General features: G+C 46.3%; 1 protein-coding gene across 1 annotated transcript in view; it reads right to left on the bottom strand.

Moving 5' to 3' along the window:
- The window catches only part of CACNA2D2 (calcium voltage-gated channel auxiliary subunit alpha2delta 2), a 442,652-nt gene that overhangs the window by 73,200 nt on the left and 346,939 nt on the right, over window positions 1-22,513 (bottom strand). The window contains exon 4 of the mRNA XM_069095393.1: window positions 5,287-5,346. Within this exon, the coding sequence (XP_068951494.1) occupies window positions 5,287-5,346 (60 nt within the window). The remainder of the gene's footprint in view (window positions 1-5,286; window positions 5,347-22,513) is intronic.

Below are 22,513 nucleotides of genomic sequence, written 5' to 3'. Positions count from 1 at the left end.
CTTCCTTCCTTCCTTCCTTCCTTCCTTCCTTCCTTCCTTCCTTCCTCTTTCACTCCCTCCTGCCTCCCTTTCCCTTCCTTCATTCTTTCTCCCTTTTTCTTTCCTTCCTTTGTTTCTCTTTCTCTTTCTCTTTCTTCCCTTCCTTCCCATTTATATTATTGTCATTGTTGGCAAAAATTAAAAAATATCTTTTACTTTGAGTGTCCAGTGATCTGGGAAAAATCCAGGCAGTTAGGCTGGGTCAAGTGTAATTTGGGGGCATTGGAGGAGAGATCCCAAACTTACACCTTTGGCACCAGCAGGTAAAGGTCCATTGTGAAGAGAGAAGAATAAAAAAATCCCAAGTGGCTGTCGGGGAAGGCTCTGGGAGCTGGTGCCTTCCTGCCTGGGGGTCAGTTCCCTCAAGAAGACATTGTTTTTGGGTATGTCATCCAGGTCCCTGGCAGGGCTCCCAAGGGCTTGAAACATGCTTGGTTGGGGGCAACTGGCCATGGCAAACCTGTCCTGCTCTTCCACTCACTATTTGTAGGATCTTGAGCAAGTCAATCTTTCTCTGGGTCTCAGTTTCCTCATCAGTAAAATGAAGGAGTTAGACTTGGAGACCTCCAAAGCTTTCTCTCTCTCTACCTCTGAGGTTAACTCAGATGATGACTATAGGGCTGTCCTGACTATGTGATGTTTCCTTTCCCCCCAGGGCCTTGAGAAAGAGTGAGGTGGGATAAGGGATCCAGGGGAGGAGGGGGAAGAGGAGGAGGGGAGGGAGGCTTGTCCTGCTGGCAAAGCTCAGGAGGGAAGTAACAGGGCAGAAGGGCCCTAGAAAATGCCAAGGGTTGTATGGCCCAGGCTCCTCAGAGGATTCATGTCCACCATCCTGAGAACTGGCAGAAGGCAGGTGAGCTGGGGTCAGACTCTGAAAACCCAAGATGAGGCTTTGTTTGAAGGAGGGACCACAAAAGGCAGGACCCTACTGGTCAGGCTAAAGGGTCTCTGGGCAGAGCCAGAACAGCAGAGCAGTCTTTGCTGGGGCTTCCCTCCCTGTCCTCTGGTTATTTCACTGGGCTTTCTTCTGCCTCATGTCTCTCTCTGCCCCTGTCATTCTTCCCCCCACTCTGTGTCTATCTTCCTTCCCCTTCTCCCTCTCTAGGCCTTTCTGCTGGTTTGTCTGTCTTTCCTTCCTTTGGTCTCTATATCTCTCTTTCTCTCATGGTCCCTTTTCTCTTCTGTTTCTGTCACTTTCGAGAACACTTGAAAGCCATCACACACACAGAGTCCCTCCAATTCCCCACCACATGCTCTGTGGTCATCAGTGAGATGTGTTCACATCTGCTTCACTTTAAAATTGATTCTCTGTCAGGGGAGCAAACCCAAAGCATAGAAAGATTCCTTCAGCCTCGAGGAGCCTGTCATATGGGCTCCAGCAGCCTGAGGGTTTTTATCTCTATATTCCTCCTCTTCATTCCCATTGCCAAAAGTTTAGTATAGGTCATCATTATCACCCACTTGGACTATTGTAAAAGCTTCCTTACAGATCTTTCTACCTTCACTCTCTGTCCCTCCTTTAACCAGGCCTTCAAATAACTGAGAGAATAATCTTTCTTGTATATATTTATGGCCATGTCATTCTTCTGCTAAAAAATCTTCAGTGGCTCCCTATTACCTCCAAATAAAAAGAAAATTTCTCTGTCTTGCATTCGAGTCCTTGTGGTATGGTCAAGGCAGAGGACCAGAGAAGTGTTACCTCCCCCTTCCTACCTGCCTCCCACCCCCTCCACCCAATCCTTATTTTGAATACTCTTCTTCTCTTGATGTAGTCAGCCAGTTGGTGCCATGGTTTGGGGCCATTACCTCCCCCTCTAAAAGTCCCACCCTTAGTGTAACCCTGGTGGGGGAGGGCAATGTCAGTACCTGATATGTAGTGGCTTCTAAATAAATGCTTATTCCCTTACCTTTCCCTTAAGAAGTGGTCCATAGTTGGGGCGGCCAGGTGGTTCAGCAAGTAAGAGCACCGGCCCCAGTGTTGGGATGACCTGGGGATCGAGTCCCGGGCTCAGACACTTAGCACCCACCCAGAAACACCTGGCCGTGTAACCTTGAGCAGGTTACTTAGCCCCAATTGCTTAGGGGCGGCCAGGTGGCTCAGCAACTAAGAGCACTGGCCCCAGTGTCAGGATGACCTGGGGATCAAATCCGGGCTCAGATACTTAGCACCACACCCAGAAATAACTGGCCATGTAACCTTAAGCAAGTTATTTAACCCCAATTGCTTTAAAAAAAAAGTGGTCCATAGGCTTCACCAGACTGTCAAAGAGGACAATGATACAACAAAGGTTAGTGTCTTAACCCCCTACTAAACCGTGAGCCCGCTAAAGGCAGAGATGGTGGTATATCTAAACTAGATATGTGTCTTCTAGCTCTCTGCTCACAGTGCCCTTTCAACGAGGCTGAATTAATTTGTCAAGTGGCCCAGCTCCTCTTCTTGAGTCCCTCTGTATAAGGACCAACTGCCCCCAGGGTTTTTTAAATGCCCACATTTCCCTGAGCCTGTAGGAGATACCCTGGGAGCCCAGGGATGTGGATTTTTGAGAGCCAAGAGTTAGAGGGAACTATTGATTGCTGGGATATTTAGAAAAAGTTGGCATTTATAATAGTCACAAGATGTGGAGTTGGAAGGGATTTTAGCAACCATCTATCTATCCTAACCTCCTGATTTTACAAATGAGGAAACTGAGACCTTGGAAGAGGAAGTAACTAACTCAAGGTCACACATGGATAAGAGGAAGGTTTGGGACTTGACTCAGATTTCCTAATTCCAAATCCAAGGATCTTTTTATTGTACCATGAAGGGTGAAATCCAAGGGGGCAGAAAAATGGGGCCTGGGAAGAAGTCTCAGGGGCAATAGAGGGGAGACCAGGCTACTGCTAAGCCCATATATTAAGAGTTCAACACAGGCAACTCTTCACTTAGCGCTTTACAAATGGCCCCCACTTAGTGAAATTCTGCCCCCTTCTGCTCTCTCTTATTATACTCCGTCTTCCCCCAACCCCAAAGCTTCAGCTCTTGCAAATAATCTTTTCTTTTAAGAGTTTTTAGAGAATCTTTAGAACTGGGAGTAAGGGGAGAAGCAACCAAACAAAAAGTATCAGTTTAGGGTGATTTCCAGTCTCTCCTGTCCGATCTTCTACACTTTCCAAATTTATCACTTCCCCTTTTGACCCACCATCTGAACTTCAATTCTATTCAATCAGTATTTATTCATGTATACAATGGCATAAGGCCTTATGCTAGGGGCTGAAGAGACTGAAAAGCAGTGACTGGCCTCCAGAAGCTTACATTCCTGGTGTGATACAATATTTAAACAGATTTCATATTGGTATCTTCAGCACAGCACAGTGTCTAACATATAGTAGGAGCTTGGTAAATATTGATTGATTGACTGACAGATTAAGTAAATACCATGTCATTTGAGGAGGAGAAGTGAGAGTAGTACCATTCTCCAGTGAGAGATTCATTTGGATGAAGAGATCTTTTACGATTCAAACTTCTAGGAGAGTTGAGGACCCATGAGGGCTTTAGTGTGAATTATTTCAGGTTCCTATGAACCTTTGCTTTTGCTCCTGGGCCCCATGGCTTAATCCGTTTCTCTTTTTCCTATCCAGCCCTTCTTTTGTCCAGGTGCAAGAACTGGAGCCGTACTTATTAATACAGAGCCATAATGGAGTGACCGTGGCTGAACCAGGGATGGTGTCTAGCCTGGGGACATGACCACCATTGCTTCCACTGGGAAGATGGGCTCTGATTTCCTAACAACTGGTTTGCAGATGAACCTTTGGAATTCGGCTCTGACTTAGGTCTGGCACAACCTGGACTATTCTAAAAGGCTTTTTTGGCCACTGGAATATCAATGAGTAGAGCAAAGTGCCACATCCTCAGCAGGGCCCAGGGATGGGTTTCCACAAAGTTGGCCTCCCTGAGCCCTGAAAGGAAAACAGTCTTTTTGTCTCCATTCTGTGTTCCTGTTATAATTTGAGACCATTTCCTAAGCAGAACTACAGGACGCCCTGCAGAGCTTCACCAAGGCCCTGATTACAAAGTCAAATGCAATTGTTCTAATAGCAGCCTCACTGCCAGTCTCTCTTCTCTCCCAAAAGGACAGGCTCCAACCTGAGGGAGAGGACATGTGGGCAGGGGGAAATAGGGTAGATAGAGGCTGGGCTCTTGTAGCGCCTGGGAGGTATTCCTAAATAGAGAGGACAAGTCTTCGTCTCCAGATCCCTGCTCCCCATAACATAAGGGCACAGAAACAACCTCCTGTGGTTCAAACCCAATGGAGAAAAATCTCAGATGTTTTTGAGAATTTTCCAGAGAAATTCTCAGAGAATTTCCACTGGAACACTGGAAAGAGCCCTGGTTCCAGGGTCAGAAGATCTGAGTTCAAATACTGCCTCTGACATTGTCACTAACTTCCATGGACTCAGTTTCCTCAGATGTAAAATGAAGGGGTTGGGATTAGATGACCTATGAGTCCCCTTCTGGCTCTGGAGCTAGTGCGAAGTGATAAAACCAACTCTTTTCCACTGTACCAGGATCTAACACTTCCTCATTAAAAAAACAGTTATAAAAGATATAAAACAGATAAGAAGTGAAGATATAAAGTGTTTTTGTAATCTGAATTGTCTTTATTATCTGTTTCATAAGGATTGATGGTAAATTGGAAATCTGATGTAGAATAGGGAGTGTATGATATAATGGAAGATGTATTATAGGTGGTGTAGTGGATAGAGCATTGGGCCCGGAGTCAGAAAGACCTGAGTTCAAGTCCAGCCTCAGACATTTACTAGCTGTGTGACCCTGGGCAAGTCACTTAACACTGTTTACCTCAGTTTCCTCATCTGCAAAATGATCTGGAAAAGGAAATGGCAAACCTCTCCAGTATCTTCGCCAAGAAAACCCCAAAAGGGATCACAAAGAGTCAGACATGTTGTAGACCAAGATGGATGAATTCCTAGGGAGCACATGTTTTGTCTATGTGCATATGAGTGCTAGAAGGAGGTCTACAGCAGTTAACTTGTACCCCTGTGGTGGTATGGACACTGCTGATTCCCAGAGCATCCTAGAGCCAAGACAAGGCCTTGGTCTCCACAAGGGTCTTAGCTTGCCACGCTTTGTTATCCCTTAGTTCAGTGTTATTCATGGGCTTGGAAAAAGATGAAACTAGATTTCTTTGAAGATGTTTGGGGCCCAGAGAAGTGAGAGTTGGGTTAGGGGGCAACAGAGCTCTTGCTTACCCTGATGTTGTCTTGCCAACGATGGGCCTTCTGGAATCTCTCTGCGGCATCGGCCAGTCTCTGAAAGTGACAGGACAAAGGCAATGGTCAAACAGATGAGGACGAGGGGCATTACTTCTACTCACAATGCTCTCCACAAGACCTTCCCCTGTTGAATGACTGAGTACCCCAGTAATGATAATAGCTAGCATCTGCTTTACAAATATGATCTCATTTTATCCTCACAAAAGCCCTGGAAGGTAGGTGCTATTTTTATCCCCATTTTACAGATGAGGAAATGAGGTAGACGGAGGTTAAGTGGCATGCCCAGGGTCATACAGCTAGTCAATATCTGAGTTAGACCTTTCTGACTCCAGGTCCAGCACTCTCTTCACTGTGACATCTATGGAATTCTGTGATATTCCTCTATCTAGAAGATTGTACTGGCTATACTTTGCCCCAGTCCCTTCTCCCCTTCCCTTCCTGGACCCTCACTCCTCCTCCTTTATCTGTCTCCCAAGGTTCTTCAAGGGGAATTTACATAGGTGTGAGTGTCCAGGCAAGAAGGGCTCACTTGACTCTGAGACAAAGCTGGCTAGAATAATCTCCATGGAGTTTTGGGTCACACCTTAGTTCAGCTGTCCAGTGGTCCCCTTGTCTACACCTTAAGCCTGGGGACTCCCCTACCCTCCAGAAGCTTAAAACCAAGTGTGTATGACAGAGTTCCAAGTATGCTCTGGACATTCTCCAATGGAGTTCCACTCTCCATCTCTGAATCTGCTGTAGAGTTCTGATCCCTCCTTCAAGGTTCTACCACTCCAGATGTCACTCTCTGTGAGGTCTTCAGTGCCCCCCCTTCCCCTCACCCCCATCCCCAATCCACTGAGCTCTCCAAAAATTTCTCATAGCACTTTGCCCTGGGCCTCTCCTTTACACTTAAATTCTCCATTGCAACACAATTTATTGTTTTATGTTTTTATCTACTTGCAACCCCCAGCAAAAAAAAGTGCTACGCTAATTGAGAGTAGAGTCTGTGTCATATCCATCCTTATATATTTCTTTCTACCTTTGGTCCATAGCACAGGGCCTTGTAGAGAATAAAGCTAAATAAATGTTGAGTGGTTGACCAGGGGACACAGCCTTGACCCTGAATTCTCATCTGTTCCTCCTCCTCTATATAACATCACACGCAGCTGTCATTTAGAGGGTAAGAAGCCACTTCCCTTCCGTTTGAGCAATCCCATGGTTCAGGTCAGCAAATTACAGGTAGACAGCATGGTCACAGAGTGAAGCCTTTTCCTGGTCCCAGTCTCTCTCTAGTCCTTCTTGGATGCCCCCTATACCTCCAAATACTCAGATATGGAGGGAGGGACCTATCCTCCTCTAAGCCCCTCCAACCTTTATTGTATGTAAAAAACAAAAACCAAACTCAAGAAATCTGGTTCATTGTCTACATTTTATTTTGCCTTACCTTTGGTATCATATCTCTTAATCCTCCCACCTCCAAGTGACTAAGTCATTGGGGGTAGCAACTAGCAACACCACTCATGATTGCTTTTATGGATGCTCCTACACACCCCAAATGACTGTTCCTTCCCTGGCCTCTACAGAAGAGAGAAACTAAGTATGTACTTATTCACTATGTGTCTGGAACTGCTGTGAGACTCAGTTTCCCCAAATGTAAAATGAGGGGGTTGGGTTTGACGAGGTGCCTTTCAGCTCCCTCTGATGCCATGACGTCCAGTGTGGTGTGGCAAGAGGACTGGACTGAAGTCAGATGACTGGAGTTCAGAGGTGTGCTGGAACTTGAAAGAGCTGATTGTTAAATTTTTCAGTGTGAGCATTTATATCTTGGAAATGGCAAATGCCACAAATTGGGGTTTGATTTATTGTTGTTGATTGTCTAGATTTGTGATGGAGTGACATTGAAAATGTTAACAAAATGGATTAAACGTAAAAGTGTGTTGCACTTAGAATTATTTTTTTCTTCCAGAACGTTCATCAGCACAATCATGCTTGGGGTCATCCCAAACTTTACTCCTTGGAATGTGATGTTGGCCAAGTCAATATCCCTGGGTCTTTAGATGTAAAATAGGAGTGTTGGATTTGATGCTCTCTAAAGTCTCTCCTGGATCTGACACCCTTCAAGTTTACGAGTCACTTTCCCAGCTGTGCTCAAATCAAACGCAAATCAATTCCACAAACATTGACTGATCCCCTATGTGGATAGAGCCCTGAGCCAAGGACTGGTCCCCAGGGGCCCACAGCCTGGCTGGGGAGATAGGATCTGAATATATGAAAGGTTAAATAATAATAAAGCATTAAAATAGCAGCTCAAGACCACAGGGGAGATGCCCTGAGGCCTTATGGGTTTGTGATTAATTGCCAAATGTGTCTTTACAGACAATAAGAATTGGAGATGCTTAGAGAAGATCCTTGCTGGTCTGAGTAGATATGGGGATCTTCCTGAATTTTATTTGGGCCTTGAAAGATGGGTAAAATTCATAGAGATGTAGGGGGAGATGATGGCAGGGAGGGAATTACAAGCAGAAGGACAATATGAACAAAGATAAGGAATTTGGATAAGGAGGAGGTAATACAGTATGGTGCATAAAAAGCTGCCCTGGGAGTCAGGACAACCTGAGTTCAAGGACCACTTCTGAGAAATAATGACTGTGACTCTGGATAAGTCATTTAACCTCTTAGTGTCCCAGATCACACTCTAGGACTACAGAGAAGGTGCTGGTCTCTATTGGCAGAATGCATTCTGGTAGCTCACCAAACCAATAAATGTAGGTTTTGGGGGGGGATCATTCAGGATCATAAGCTTTAGAGCAGGAAAAGGCCTTAGAAACAGATGGGGGAAACTGAGGCCCACAGCTATGGCTGGAGCTGAGAGTGAGGAAAGGGGAGTCCTAGGACAGCAAGCTGAGAAGGCAGGCAGAGACAAGTTTTTCACTTAGATCTGCTAACTAAATCCTTGTTTTTTCTTATTATCATCTTCCTCTCATTCATGGCTCAGGAAGCCTGTGTCCCTTCTGACAAATCCCTGGGTTGCTGGCTCACTCATTAGGTCTTTTTTTTGGGGGGGGGGAAGGCAGGGCAATTGGGGTTAAGTGACTTGCCCAAGGTCACACAGCTAGTAAGTGTTAAGTGTCCGAGGTCAGATTTGAACTCAGGTCCCCCTGACTCCAGGGTCGGAGCTCTATTCATTGCACCACCTAACTGCCCCTGGCTCACTCATTATGATCACAGCTCACGTTTGATGGTGATTCAGAATATGCAGGGCACTTTAAATACATCATCTCATTTGTGCTTATTCTTTGCTCTCCCTCAATGCCCATCAATTGGGGAATGGCTGAACGAGTTGTGGTACATGAATGCAATGGAATACTATTGTTTATAAGAAATGATGAGCAGGAGGACTTCAGAAAAACCTGGAAAGACTTATATAAGCTGATGCTGAGTGAAGTGAGCAGAACCAGGAGAACATTGTACACAGTAACAGAAACATTATGCAATGATCAGCTTTGATAGACTTAACTCTTCTCAGCAATGTAAGGACCTAAAACAATTCCAAAGGACTCATGATGGAAAATGCCAGCCTCATCCAGAGGAAGACCTATGGAGTATTAATGCAGAGCGAACCAGACTGTTTTCTTTTTTTCTTTGTTTTGTTTCGTTTTTCTTTCTCATGGTTTCTCCCATTCTTCTATACAACATGATTAATGTGAAAATACGTTTAATAGGAATGTATATGTAGAGCCTATATCAGATTACATGCTATCTTGGGGAAGGAGGAGGGGAGGAAGGTGGAGAAAATTTAAGATTTATGGAAGTGAATGTTGAAAACTAAAAATAAATAAATTATCTTAAAAATAATTTAAAAAATAAAAATGAGTTGGACAAGAAAGAAAAACCTACCCCTCCCCTGACACATATCTAATTAGTCTCTGTGTCTTGTTGAGTCTACTGTCCAATACCAGCTTTCCCATCGGTCCCCTTCTTGCCCCTCATGTGGTTCTGATCCTACTTCAGGCTCTCATCACCCTTTGTCTGGACTGTTATAACAGCTTCCTCATTGGCCTCCCGGTCTCCCCTCTCTCCTCTCCAATCTGTGTTCCATAAGGTGGCCAAAGTGATATTTCTAAAGGACAGGGCTGCAGTGGCTTCCTATTACTTTTAGGAGAGACTACAAATGCCTCTGGTTAGCATTTAAAGACTTTCACTATCTGGCTCCAGCTAGAAATATTACATATGATTTCTCATCACTCACTGTTTATCCTAGTCAAACTAGCCTACTTCTGGTCTCCAGTACAACCTTCCCTCCACATCCATCCCTCCTAGACCAGATTTGGTACAACCTCTTCTGTGAATCTCTAGCCTGGTCCTCTCCTTGCTTCTTAGGGACAATGATGACCACTCCTCTGCAGCCAAAATTTTCCTGCTGAAGCATTTGGGGTGGAAATGAAAGCCAGAGTTCACCATTTTTTTGTACAAATAGGGGAGACTGAGGCACAAGATAATACAATGATGTGGCCAGTACCATACAGTATTGAGTTCACAGGAAGAGCTGAGACTTGGAGCTAGGAACCTTTGCCTCTTTTATCTTAAGAGGGCAGTGGGACCTCCTGGACATAACCTCCTCACATGGGAGTGGCTCTGGGCATTGTGGTAGGAAAAATGAAAAAGAAATGAGGGTTATTGATTGTCTAATGAAAAGAGGAGTCAGTTGTGGCAGGAACCCACAGACTTTTGGTATGGATCAATTCTGTGTTGGTCAGTCAATTAATTCCAGAGAGCAGACCCAGAGCCAGAAATCAGAGAGGAAGTGCCCTTTAGACCCACTTAGGGGTGGGAATTGGAGATTCCCAATAGACTGGCCTGTCTTCCCCTCAGAGAAGGGGCATTTAGATGGGAGGGGGGTTGTTCTCTGATACTTGGGCCTTGTTTGAATTCAACCCAATAAACATGTATGAAGTATCTTCAGGTACAAAGTTTCAAAAAAACATGGCATCTTTCATGGAGCTCACAGACACTTATAACTGACAGTCCCCAGAATCAGTTTTCATAGAACACTGCACCCCTCTAAAGCACTTGCCATATGACATTGTGTATTGCAATCATCTGGGTTGATATCTCATTCCCTTATTAGACTGTAAGCTTCTAGAGGGCAATCTCTCCTTTTTTTGTTTCCCCGCTGTGTTCAGTACAGTGCTCTGCCCAGAGCAGGGTCTCATTCAGTGTTTCTGGCTTTGGTTCTGGGGAGGGAGTAGAGTCATACATCATCCCCAAACAGGATAATACCAAACTTGGATTTGACACCTTGAATTTGAATGCATGTCTTGCTCTCTCTCTCTCTCTCCCCTTCCTTCCTTCCTTCCTTCCTTCCTTCCTTCCTTCCTTCCTTCCTTCCTTCCTTCCTTCCTTCCTTCCTTCCTTCCTTCCTTCTTTCCTTCTTTCCTTCTTTCCTCCCTCCCTTCTTCCTTTCTTCCTTCCACTCTCCCTTCCTTCTTCCTTCCTTCCTCTCTCCCTCCTTTCTTTCCTTCCTTCCTTCCTCCTTCCCTTCATTCTTCCCTCTCTCCTCCCTTCCTTTCTCCCTCCTTTCTTCCTCCCTCCTTCCCTTCCTCCCTCCTTCTTTCCCTCTGTTCCTTTCTCCCTCCCTTCCTTCCTTTCCATATTCTCTTCTGATTATCTTTGGTTTAGCCTGATATCTAGAATCTGCCCTACCTGGATTCTTGGAGAGAGAAGGGAGTAAGAGGGAGATAAACAACTTAAAAATGCTGGGAAAGACTGCTTGGGTTTAAACATTTGGCACAAACTAGAAAGCACATAACAGACCCTACGAAAATTGTTTTGCATTAGAGGTGCTCAGAACCAGAGACTCAGGAATTTAGCTCAATTCAACAAGCATCTGTTGAATACCTATGGTGTGCAAAGCCCTAATGTATCCAGGGAAGGCTTGTGCTGACCTGTAGGAATATGGGAAAAGCTATATCAGAGGAGCCCTTGTCATTGCATCCACAGTTTCTTAGGAAGCTCGAGATTTAGATACGGTTTTATTACTCTGTGTGTGTGTGTGTGTGTGTGTGTGTGTAAAAGATGGGCTGGAACAGAGAGATGGACTTGATGGCCTCAGTAGTTTCAGGCCAGGCCAAGGACACCATGGTTCTAGGGTACACCTACCATAACTCCTGAATCTGTCCCTCTGTTCCTGCCTTGCAGTTGGCTCTCAAGAAAGGAGTGCCTTCAGGGGGTTAGGGTGTCCCCAGCCAACTCACTGAATCGTGAATAACGTTCCCACAATAGCTGTGGCCAAAGGATTACTTTTAATCCTCGGTAACGATCAAACCATTATTATTTTTTTAAGTGTTACAGATCAATCAGTCCATCCCCAGGCTCTCTACGTGCAGAAACTGCCAAGTTCACAGGGACTGGTTGGGGACGTATGTGTGCAAAGGATGAATGCCTGGATTTGGGGCGCTGGGAAGGGCAACAGAGGGCGTAGAGAGAGGAATCTGGCCCACCTAGGACCATTAGAGGATTTAGAGATCATCTCATACAAGCTCCTTTTAAATGTGGAGAAACTAAAGTCTAGGAAAAGGAAGTGACATGCCCAAAGTCATACAGGCAGCAAGTAGGACAGCTGAAATTGAAACCCAGACCTTCCGAGGAAAAAACAAATTTTTTTTTTTGGTGGCGAATTTGTTCTCTTGAGCAGGGGTACTGCTTTAGACCCTGCCTAATTTCTCCCAGTCATTCTGGGACTGGGACTCCTCTTCTGGCAGTTCTCAAAAACTATAACAATTCCCTCTTTGTCCCTTTCCCTCCCTCTCTCCCTTCCTTCCTTCCTTCCTTCCTCCCTTCCTTCCTTCCTTCCTTCCTCCCTCCCTCCCTTCCTCTCTTCCTTCCTTCCTTCCTTCCTTCCTTCTTCCCCTCCCTCTTTCCTTCCCCCCTCCCTCCCTCTCTCCTTTCCTTCCTTCCTCCCATCCCCCCTCCCTTGCTCTCTTCCTTCTCTCTCTTCCTTCCTTCCTCCCCGTCCCCCTCCCTTTCTCCCTTCTTCCCTTCGTCCCTTCCTCCCTCCCTCCCTCCCTTCCTTCCTTCCTTCCTTCCTTCCTTCCTTCCTTCCTTCCTTCCTTCCCTCTCAGTCCCTGTTTTTGTTCAACTACTCTTGGAAGTCTTTGTGCCCCTTCCCTCTCAACTAGGGGCCCTAACCTATTGCCTGTCTTTTTTGACTCTGGGGAGGTGGGAAAGGAGAACATGGGGTCTTTTGGTCCCATTGCCTGCCTTGGCTGAGGGGAGTCTTGGAGAAGGGCCTGTCAGGGGCAGACAGGCTAGGGTACAGGGATCAGCTGGAAGACAGCAGGCCCTTGGGAGCATGCTAATGTGTTCAGTGAGCTCTGACCTCGCCCCTCAGGGAGAGGAGATAATGAAAAACGAAAGAGAAAGAGACTGCTAACACTTGAAGACTAAATAACCTAGATTTAGAGATGGAGAAGAAGGGAATGGGAATGAGTCTCGAGGTCAGAACAGGCCAATCAGAGACCTGGGATTCTCAACTCCCTGGAGCTGCGGGAGAGCTGAGTGTCTGGGCTTTTGATGGGCTGCCTAGAAAAGGGGGGAGGTCTGGTTATTTACTGCTCCCATCTCCTTTCTCATTCCACTCAGCCCTCTTTCCCCTCCAGGCCTCCTTGCCCTAGCAAATCCAGCTTGATCTGTCTATTTAACTTGCAGCTGAAAGCCACTGACTGGACAGACTGGGAAGTCAGAGTTGAGAAAAATGCAAGCAGGAGACCCTGCACAGTTCCAGGGGCAGGGAAGGAGAATGGGGCCCCTGTAAGACAGGAAGGATTAAAGGCACTGCAGCAGAAATCTCCTAATGAATCTGGTGAGGGCATCCAGGACATCGAGACTCAAGACCCAGCCCTCTGAAGTAGAGGGAGGGTGGGAAGTGAAGGGACAGTCCTTTCTTCTTTTCTTTGTCATTCATTTGTTTGACTGCCTGCCTCTCTCACTCCCTTCCTCCTTTCCTTCTATCCTAAGAGCTGGAAGGGACCTTAGAAATTATGTAGTCCAAGCTTCTTCTTTTCCAGAGGTTAAACTTAGATCCAGAGAAAGAAAGGTACTTGACCAAGGTCATAGTTGTTAAGTGGCAAAAACAAAACTTGAACCAGATCTCCTGACACTAATTCCAGCATTGCCTGTTTCTAAGTCTCCCTCTTTTTGTGAAGTGTAGTGGGAAGACGTCACAGAGAAACAGGTTTCTATCTAGTGTAAGGAAAAAATTCCTTCCTAACTAAGGCTGTTCCAGAATGAAGGGGTGTCCTTGGGAGTCAGTCCTTTGGCTGCTGTAAACTACATCCTATGCAGGTACAAACTGGACTAGATGACCTCTGATATTACTGCTCTGATATTCTCAGAAGTGGCTATGGGGAAAGGACCATATATGGAGAACCCAACTCTGGCTCAGTACATTTCCAGCGGTCTCTGGTTCTGAGCACGGCTAGAGTGCGGGCTTTGCTTTTGATTGTGACTCTCCTAGCCTAGGTGCCTGGCCAGCTTGCCTGATGCACCACCAGGGGTCGCTGTAGTGCAAGTATCAGAGGGGGCTCACTCCTGGGATCAGTTCTGGGTTTGGGGACATGGCGGTGATGGTGTGGGGACGCATCTTTTTTTGGCATTCACTCCCCTGTCCCTAATCTATACATTCTGCCTCCCCAAGTAAATAGCCAGAGAACCCAGAACTTTTCTCCAGCCCTCTGAGAACTAGGGCTACTTTAGCAGTCAAAGGAGCTGGGTTTGAATCTTGCTTTTGCTAATTGCTTCCTGTGTGATCCTGGCCAAGATCCTTCCCTTCTCTGGGCCTTGGTCTCCTCCTTTAAAACATGTTGACGATTTTTCATGACAGCTTTAAATCCTACAATCCCCTCCAAACACTCCCTGGCCAAGGCAGCCCTTTGATTCCTGATTCTGCTCACCCAGGGCCATGTTAGGGGTCCTGAACTGCTTTGTCTTGGAGCCGTGAGCAGCTACGGAGGGAGTTTCCAGACTGGTGCTCAGCATGCCCGTATCCCACCAGCTTGTTCTCCTCTAGTAATGCCCTCTCCAGAGCCTGGGCCCTGGGCCAGGCTGGTCTGTAGCACCTTCTACTGGCCTCTCTCTGAGGAGGAGGGTGGGTGGGCTGCCAAGCACTGCTGTAATCCTGGATATGACTCTGCTCCAACTGTCTGTCAGTTAGCCCTGGGCATTCTGTTTATTGAGATAGTTGCCCTCTCAATCCTGCATATATGGCTGCTGGCCAGTACTGGGGTCATGGGACTGGGCTGGCTTTCTCCATTCCAGGGGATCCTGGGAGGGGTGAGATGATGGTTTTCCAGCTGGGGTTCTACTGTGGATTTGAGAACAGACGTGTGCCCTTTATGAAAGGTCTGACCATGTTGCTGCTCTTCTGAAAAACCTTAACTGGCTCCCTATTAAAGATAAAATACAAACTCCTTAGCTTGCCATTCAAGGCCCACCCCAACCAGACTTTTATATGCCCTTTCCAGCCTTCCTTCTCCATTTCCAGCCTTCCATGATATTCCTGGTTGAAATATTTTCCCTCTTAAATTTTTCTAGAGTACTTTGGATTTTTCCTTTGCCCCTATCTTATTCCCCCTTGTATCATACAGAGTTACTGGCATCAAATATCATCTCTGCTATTTACTGCCATGTATGGCCTTAGTCTAATTACTTCACCTAATAAGGCCTGCGTTTCCTTATTTATGAAAAAAAGGGGGCATGCTGGGTAACTCCTAAAGTTTCTTCGGGCTCCCAATACTTCAAGGATCTATGCTTTTTCTGTTGTGCACAGACAACTTGGTAGATGGTCTCTGAGAGGCGCTAATTCTCCTCTGGGTTTCCCAGGTTTGGAATGCTTTGATGACAGACCCCTGGATGCCCCTAGACTTCAGGAGACCAGATCTCCCCCATGGTTTCCCCCATAGCAGAGCCAGGCCCAAAGGCTGAGCACAGGGAACATAGGGAGTTCAATAAAGAATGGTTTAAATGAACTGAATTGAAAACCCTAATTCACAGTGTGTTACCCACCTTGATGGGTTAGGTTCAAACTGCTTTGTCCCTAAGGAAATGGCCCCTGGAGGCCTTGTGGCATGGTGGAGTGATCCCTTGGTTTTTAGTCAAAGGACCTGGGTTCTAATCTCACCTCTGTTACTATGTGAGTCACTTAACCCCAATCTATAAAGTGAGGGGTTAGATCGGTAGCTTCTGGGGTCTCCTACAGCTCTACATTTATGATCCTATGGCCTATGACTGTCCTTGCTCCTTCCAGGGGCCCATCACTATTAGGAGGAGCTCAGTTCTGGCTGGGTGGGTTACCCTGAAACTCCAGCAAAGTGGGTTGGCCTCAGTGAGTGATCCTGATTTCAGTAACTGGGGAAGTGGAAAGATTACTGGACATGGGCTCAAGTCCTGATTTCTGTATTTACTGATTCTGTGACCTTGGGCAGGTCATCCCCTTTTCTCTGGGCCTGTAAGCTCCCTTCTGGCTCGAAGCTCTATGCTAAATGGCGGGTGGGTGATCTTCATGGGCAAGTACCTTCCACTTGGTGCCACCAGCATAGGCCTCTACATGGAGCTGAGCCCCGTGGGGCCATCTTGGGGTGTCAATGGTCCTGATCACGTCCTACCTTGTGCTGAATGGCAGAGTAGAGAAGAGTGCTAGACCTGGAGTTAGGAAGGCCTGACTCTGAAACTCATCTCTGACACAATTAGCTGTGTGATTTTAAGCTAGTCACATCTCTGAATCTGTTTCCTATAACATCTACCCCACAGGGGTATTGTAAGGTTCAGATGAAATAATACAGAACAAGCACTTAGCCAACTTGAAAGTACTCTAAAAATGTCAGTTATTATTACTGGGATTATGTGCAGGAATCAGGAGCATTCTGGTCCCAGTTTGGTCAATTGTGTGACCTTAGATAGGGCCTTTTCATTCCCTGGGCTTTACTTAACCCATCTATAAAATAAGAGAATTGGGACTTCATACTTTTGATGATGGGGCTGCTAGGGGGCACAGTGGATGGAGAGCTGGGCCTGGAGTCAGGAGGAAGACTCACCTTCCTGAGTTCAAATCTGGCCTTGGACACTTACTAGCTGTGTGATCCTGGGCAAGTCACTTAACCCTGTTTGCCTCAGTTTCCTTATCTGTATTATAGATGAAGAAGGAATTGGCATACTACTCTAGTATCTTTGCCAAGAAAACCCCAAATGGGGGCACAAAAAGTCAGATACAACTGAATGACCAGAGAACAACAAAATCTTAGTGATTCTTTCCAGCTTTAGATCTATGACCTAAGTTAGACACCATACAAAGCATCTGCCTGCCTTCAAGGACCTCTCCTCTATTTTACCATTGGATCTTCACAACAATCTTGTGAAGCAGGTGGGGCAGATGTTACTAGGTTCATTTTTTTCTCTTTGGAGGGGGGAGCGTAGGGCAATTGGGGTTAAGTGACTTGCCTAAAGTCACATGGCTAGTTTTTTTGTGTTAAGTGTCTCAGGTAGGATTTGAACTCAGGTCCTCCTGACTCCAGGGCTGGTGGTCTATTCACTGTACCACCTAGCCGCCCCATAGGTCCATTTTCTAAAAGAGAAAATTGAGGCTAGATCGTAGGTCTTCTGAGTGCCTGCCCAAGGCTCTTTGTCCTTGGCCATTGTTGGGGAGGTCATTCTCTTTCTCTTGAAATCACAACCTCCTTATCTGAACAAGCATTGACTTCTGAGAGAGATGTCAACATGTATGGTGAGCACATGTACATTTGTGTGAACACGCACACTGGCTCAGACACATGAGATTCACTAATTATGGGAAACACATCACCATAAAAACATCATCATCTCCTGACATGTGGAGATAGCTCTGTCCCCGTCCCTGTCCCCTCCCAGGGGAAAGAATATAAATCTTTAGCAAACTCTGAAAATCACCGGAGCGGCTCCTGTAATAACTGCGGAGGCAGCTGATCCCAGGGCTCTGATTAGCCTGGGCAGCCCTCGCCTCAGATCTGCCTGGCCGCCAGCGGCTCGGCCCCAGCTCTGCTATTGATCCAGGCGGCGTTGGAGGAGGCACCACGGCCCATTTCTCTCTCAGAGCTAACTGGTTTGTCAATAAGGCTCAGGCTGGGCTGGCATCGGCCAGGACCTACGACTTGGGTGCCATGGGACGGAGGAGGGTTTATAGGGTGGAAGGCCTGGGGCTGCATTTGTTTACATCCCATGGGAGACCATTCCCTTGCCTCAGTATCCTTCTATTCAGTCCCTCAAGAATAAGAAGAAAACTCAATGTTAAAGATAATGGCTGACATTTTTATAATGCCTGAATATTTACAAAGCACATTCCTTAACACATTCCTTTGTGGTAAGTAGGTGGTATAAATGGTTATTATCCCCATTTCACAGATGAAGAATTCAAGGTTTACAGTGGTGATGTGACTGGTTCAAAGTCCCACAACTAGTGAGTGTCAGAACCTGAACTGAAAGCCAGCCCTTTTGATTTCTGAGTATTGTGATCTATTTGTTAGGTTATTTTGTCTTCCAGTTCCAAAGGTTGGAGAAGGAACTCTACAAGGGAACTCTGTAAGAGCCAAGGGGTACCAGGCCCTGGGAGGGAGGCAAACAGCCCACCTCACCCTCAGTGGGGGCAGCATCACTGTTGGCGTTTCCTTCCTTACCATATATGAAACAGAGCGACAGAAAGACATAGCCCTAGCCTCAGTGAGCCCCTGGCCTGAGGGGGAACATAGCTCTTGCTTTTAGCTAGCAAGGAAGACACAGACACTGGAACAAACGAAAATCTCATGGGTACTTTGTCCTCTCTCATGCACTTATCCTTTAATATTGTATATTATTCTTAGCTGGGTTTGTGTCTAATTACCTTATTACCTTATATATAAGCTCTTGGAGGGCAGGGGCCATAGACCACCTCTGAGGTCCCAGATCTATGTCTCTATGATTACCCTTAAATTTTGCTGCTGAGGGGTGTGTGTGTGTGTGTGTGTGTGTGTGTGTGTGTGTGTGTGTGTGTGCGCGCGCACGTGCACTGGCATGTGGGCACACACATGCTGCCCTGTGGGTGCTTTTGTTGGTAGGGTCCTGGGGTCTTGGATATAAGGTCAGGGCCTAAGGAGCCAGTGGCTCTGGCCCCCCATCTCTTTCACCTTGAGGTGACCTGTGTGTGCATGTAGATGGAGAATGGAAAGATTCACTCCCTTTCTTTGGTGTGGAAGGGGCTTAGAGCTCCCCAGGGGCAGGAGGCCCAACATACCTCGAGATCACACCTCTCAAGGACCAGATCCAGGAGCTTGACCCTTTTCAAGCTGGGGCTGTTATTTAGCTATTGAAACTGCAGAGGGAGCTCAGTACTGTGAGTCTTCTGGCTGAAGAGCAGTGTGACTCAGAGACCAGAGCAGACAGTTCCAAGGTGGAAGGAGCCTGAGAGGTCACATAGCCCAGCCCTTTACTTTACAAAGGAGAAAACTAGGGCCTGGAGGATGAAGACAGCTTGCCTGGGGGTGGGGGTTGGAGGAGAGCTCTTTGCACAGGCACAGAGAGGGGAGGTCACAGCCAGATTACCCAGGGCACAGGACTGAATGGCTGGTGAAAAAATGAAGGTGAAAGGGAGGAAAGAGAAGAGGAGAACTTGGGGGGATGGGAGGGTCAAAGGAAGGGCTCTTTCTTTTCTTTCTTTTTTAAAATTAATGATAGGGAAGGAAAGATGAGAAAGGAAATGTCCAAAGGAGCAAGGTTCCAGAGGAGGTGGGAAGGGATGGGATTGAGGACATGAGAGAAAGGGCTAGCCTTGGCAAGGAGAAGGGCCAGCTTGTCTACTGAGACTTTGGGAGGAGGATAAGAGGAAGGGGGAGGGCAAGGAGGATTTTGAGGTGTGGAGGAGAAGATATAAGGAAACTCCCAATAGATGGCCTCCATCTCCTGAGAAGAGTAGAAAGTGAGATCTTCTTTATCAGAGATCCCTGGAAGTGATCAACCTCCTCACTTTACAGGTGGGGAAACTGAGACCTAGAGAGGTTAAGTGACTTGCCCAAGATGGTAGAGGTTTAGAGAAGGGGATGGGGGTGGGGTGAATAGAGAGGAAGTTTGGAATATGTTCATTCTTTCTTCAGTGAGGAGATGTTAGAAAAGTCAATCACAGATGAGTAGAAGGCTTGTTCAGCAGTGATAGGACCAGGTTAAAAGAGCACAGATTCATAGTGGACCCAGACAACACGGTCTTGTGATCTCCTTAGTGCTTGGTAGTGGGTGGGGGGGGGGACTCTCGAGGTGGGGGGATTAGCAAAGTGAGAACAGTAGAAGGTCAAGACAGGGCAGCCTGAAAATGGCTGATTATGGAGCAAAGCTGACAGGGAGAATGGGCAGAGATGGAGGGATTTCATGGGGCTCTATGACTCTGTGATATCCTATATGATCCTACAAGGATCCCTTTGGGGCGAGGTTATGACAATGGTAACAAGGGCACGGGGAGGAGCTGGGACAGGACAGTTCAGAAGCTAGGTTTACCTACTGTCAACATTTCCAGTATTAGGTGTGAAGCACTTAGTGTCTCTGTACTGTTCTCATCCTCTCCTTCTCCAGCCTGACACCATTGCCGGCTCTTAGAGGGACCCATTCTTTCTGTCCCAACATTCTGTAATTTACTGATGTTATTCTCTAGAGATTTTACTTTATCAGGTAGGATAGCACCTGTCCCATCCTACTCCAAGCTTCCCAAAGTTTTGGGTTTGTGTGTAGGTATAATTGAAGGTAAACAAACAACCCAGTATTCATTTTATGCATATGTATGTAGATGACTGCCTTGCAGTGTGTGTGCATGTGTGTGTGTGTGTGTGCGCACAGATTTACGAACTATATTTTGCAGTATGTGGTCATACATGTATGTGTGTATTTTTTACTAATATGTGTGTGCAATGCAGTTCAACTAAATACAAGAAGCATTTAAGAAACATGCAATGCATTGGGGATACTAAAATAAAAATATACTTATCCCTTCCTCAAAGAGACTGAATTCTAGTAGGAAGTAAGGTGGTGTTTGCATGTCTGGGTGTGCAAAAGAAGCTTCATACACCCAAGTATTTTTAGGGAAAATGTTTTCTTGACAAACACAAGTGATATTCCTAAAAGCTCTGGGGGACCCCAATATCACAAAGGGAAACTATCTAGAGTCAAAGGGCTGTTTCTTTTTGAAGGGGGGAGGTTGTTGGAAACAGGGTGGTCCAGGCCCTGGAAATGACTCATGAGTTCAAAGGCACTCCTCTCCAGTGCCATCCATGGGTGCCAAGGTCTCCTTCTTTCTTTGGACTACAACAGGGCAAGGCAGGTGGGACATGAACAAAAGGACGTTGTAGAAGCCAACTCAGAGTTTAGGATTTTGTGTGTGTGTGTGTGTGTGTGTGTGGCGGGGATGGAGGGCATAATGGAAAGAAGGTATTTCAATTGTTCCAGGCCAGAAACCTTTCTTTTGCAGGACTAGGATGAGAAAACCCCACCTCCTGTTCCCAAAGCCAGACTCTTGCTTGGGGAGGGGAATAGCATGGATCGAGGCTGTACAATATGACCTATCCTGAAAATGGTCTTATCAGACCAGTCTTTTGTTGAGGGAAAGAAAGAAGAGCTGGCTGAACCTGAATTTTCTAGGAAAAACTGTTAAGCAACATCCCAGCCCCTCCTCCTGCCTTCCACTCACTCCCTGCCCTTCGCCCTAGAGGGATGCCTAGATCTTCCACAACACTGGCATTCCATGACCAGCCTCCATTTCCTGACTCTCCTTTCCTCACTAGTGTCTTTTAGCAATCCTTGGCAAGTTTCTCCATCTATAAAGACATGATAACCAGTTCAATAGGTCTTTAAGTCTTATAAAGCATACTAACCCTATGAGGAAGGTATATCACCACTTCAATTTTACAGGTGAGCAAACTGAGGCTCATAGGAAAGTGACTTTTTTTTTCACTTTTTGGAGGGCAATTGGGGTTAAGTGACTTGCCCAAGGTCACATGGCTAGTTTTTGTGTTAAGTGTCTGAGGTTGGATTTGAACTCAGGTCGTCCTGACTCCAGAGCTGGTACTCTATTCACTGCTCCACCTAGCTGCCCCCAGAAAGTGACTTTTGAAAGATACACAGCTAGTGTTTGAGTCTAGCCTCAAACCCTTACCTCCTAGCTACAAGTTCAATACTCTTCCATTAATTGACACCACCCATACTTTTTTTTCTCTTCTACCTGTCTCTGCTCACAATGGCCTCCCCCTTTGCATGGGCAAAGGAGTTGGGCTGGGGCCCATAACCCACTCTGGTTGTGCAGATAGCAATTGCAGATGGCTTTAGGGTCCTTAGTGCAGACCTGGCTCTACTTTCACTAATTTTATATGAAGATGATGCAAATCAGAGGGAGGCATTCTGGGAAAAATCAAGGTCACTGAGTGGTTATTCCAGGGAGAGCAGGAACATTTAGTGCTTATGATGAAAATGGCTGTTAGTTGGGGGAGGGGATCAGTTTTTCCCAAACAGAACTTTCTTCTCTTTTGGTTCCATGGAAACACTGCTGGATTTAGAATCTCAGGACCTTAGTTTGAATCCTGATCGTTGCTTACTAATTATTTGACCTTAGGAAAGTCAATTTACCTCTTTAAGCCTCAGTTTCCTCATCTGTAAAATGAGGGGGTTGAACTACATGAGTCCCAAGGTCCCCCGTAGCTCTAAGTCTACAATCCTGTAACTTGGGCTTGCCTTTGGACCTTGGTTCAAGCTACCACCCAGTCCCGTCTCTGCCTGTCCAAATCCTTCCCTGGCTACTCCAGCCCTCATGGATCTCCTTCTCTGGACTTCTCTAGCGCTTATGGATCTACAGATTCATAGAGTCTAGCCCTCGGATACACGCACAGAACCCTGTCTTCTCTAATGTTCCGCACGTCTGAGTCTTCTTCCTATTCCGAGATTGGGCAGTGGAGAGAGCTCTGGTTCTGAAGCTGGAGGCTGTGGCTTTGGATTACTGTTCTTTCCAGGTGACATTCAATGGCCAACCTCCATGACTGTCCCCATACATGGGACGCACTTCCCTCCTCATCTTCATTTTTTGGAATACCTTTATTGTTGGTGTTTAGCTGTTCAGTTGTGTTGGACTCTTCCTGAGCTCATTTTACAGATGAGGAAACCAAGGTAAACAGGGTGAAGTGACTTGCCCAGG

Source organism: Petaurus breviceps, unplaced genomic scaffold (assembly GCF_028583685.1).
Source record: "Petaurus breviceps papuanus isolate PSGF00001 unplaced genomic scaffold, PetGlider_PUasm1.0 227, whole genome shotgun sequence".
Classification (NCBI taxonomy): domain Eukaryota; kingdom Metazoa; phylum Chordata; class Mammalia; order Diprotodontia; family Petauridae; genus Petaurus; species Petaurus breviceps.
The sequence above is the reverse complement of the archived record's forward strand: the minus strand, read 5'-3'. Positions and strand labels throughout refer to the sequence as shown.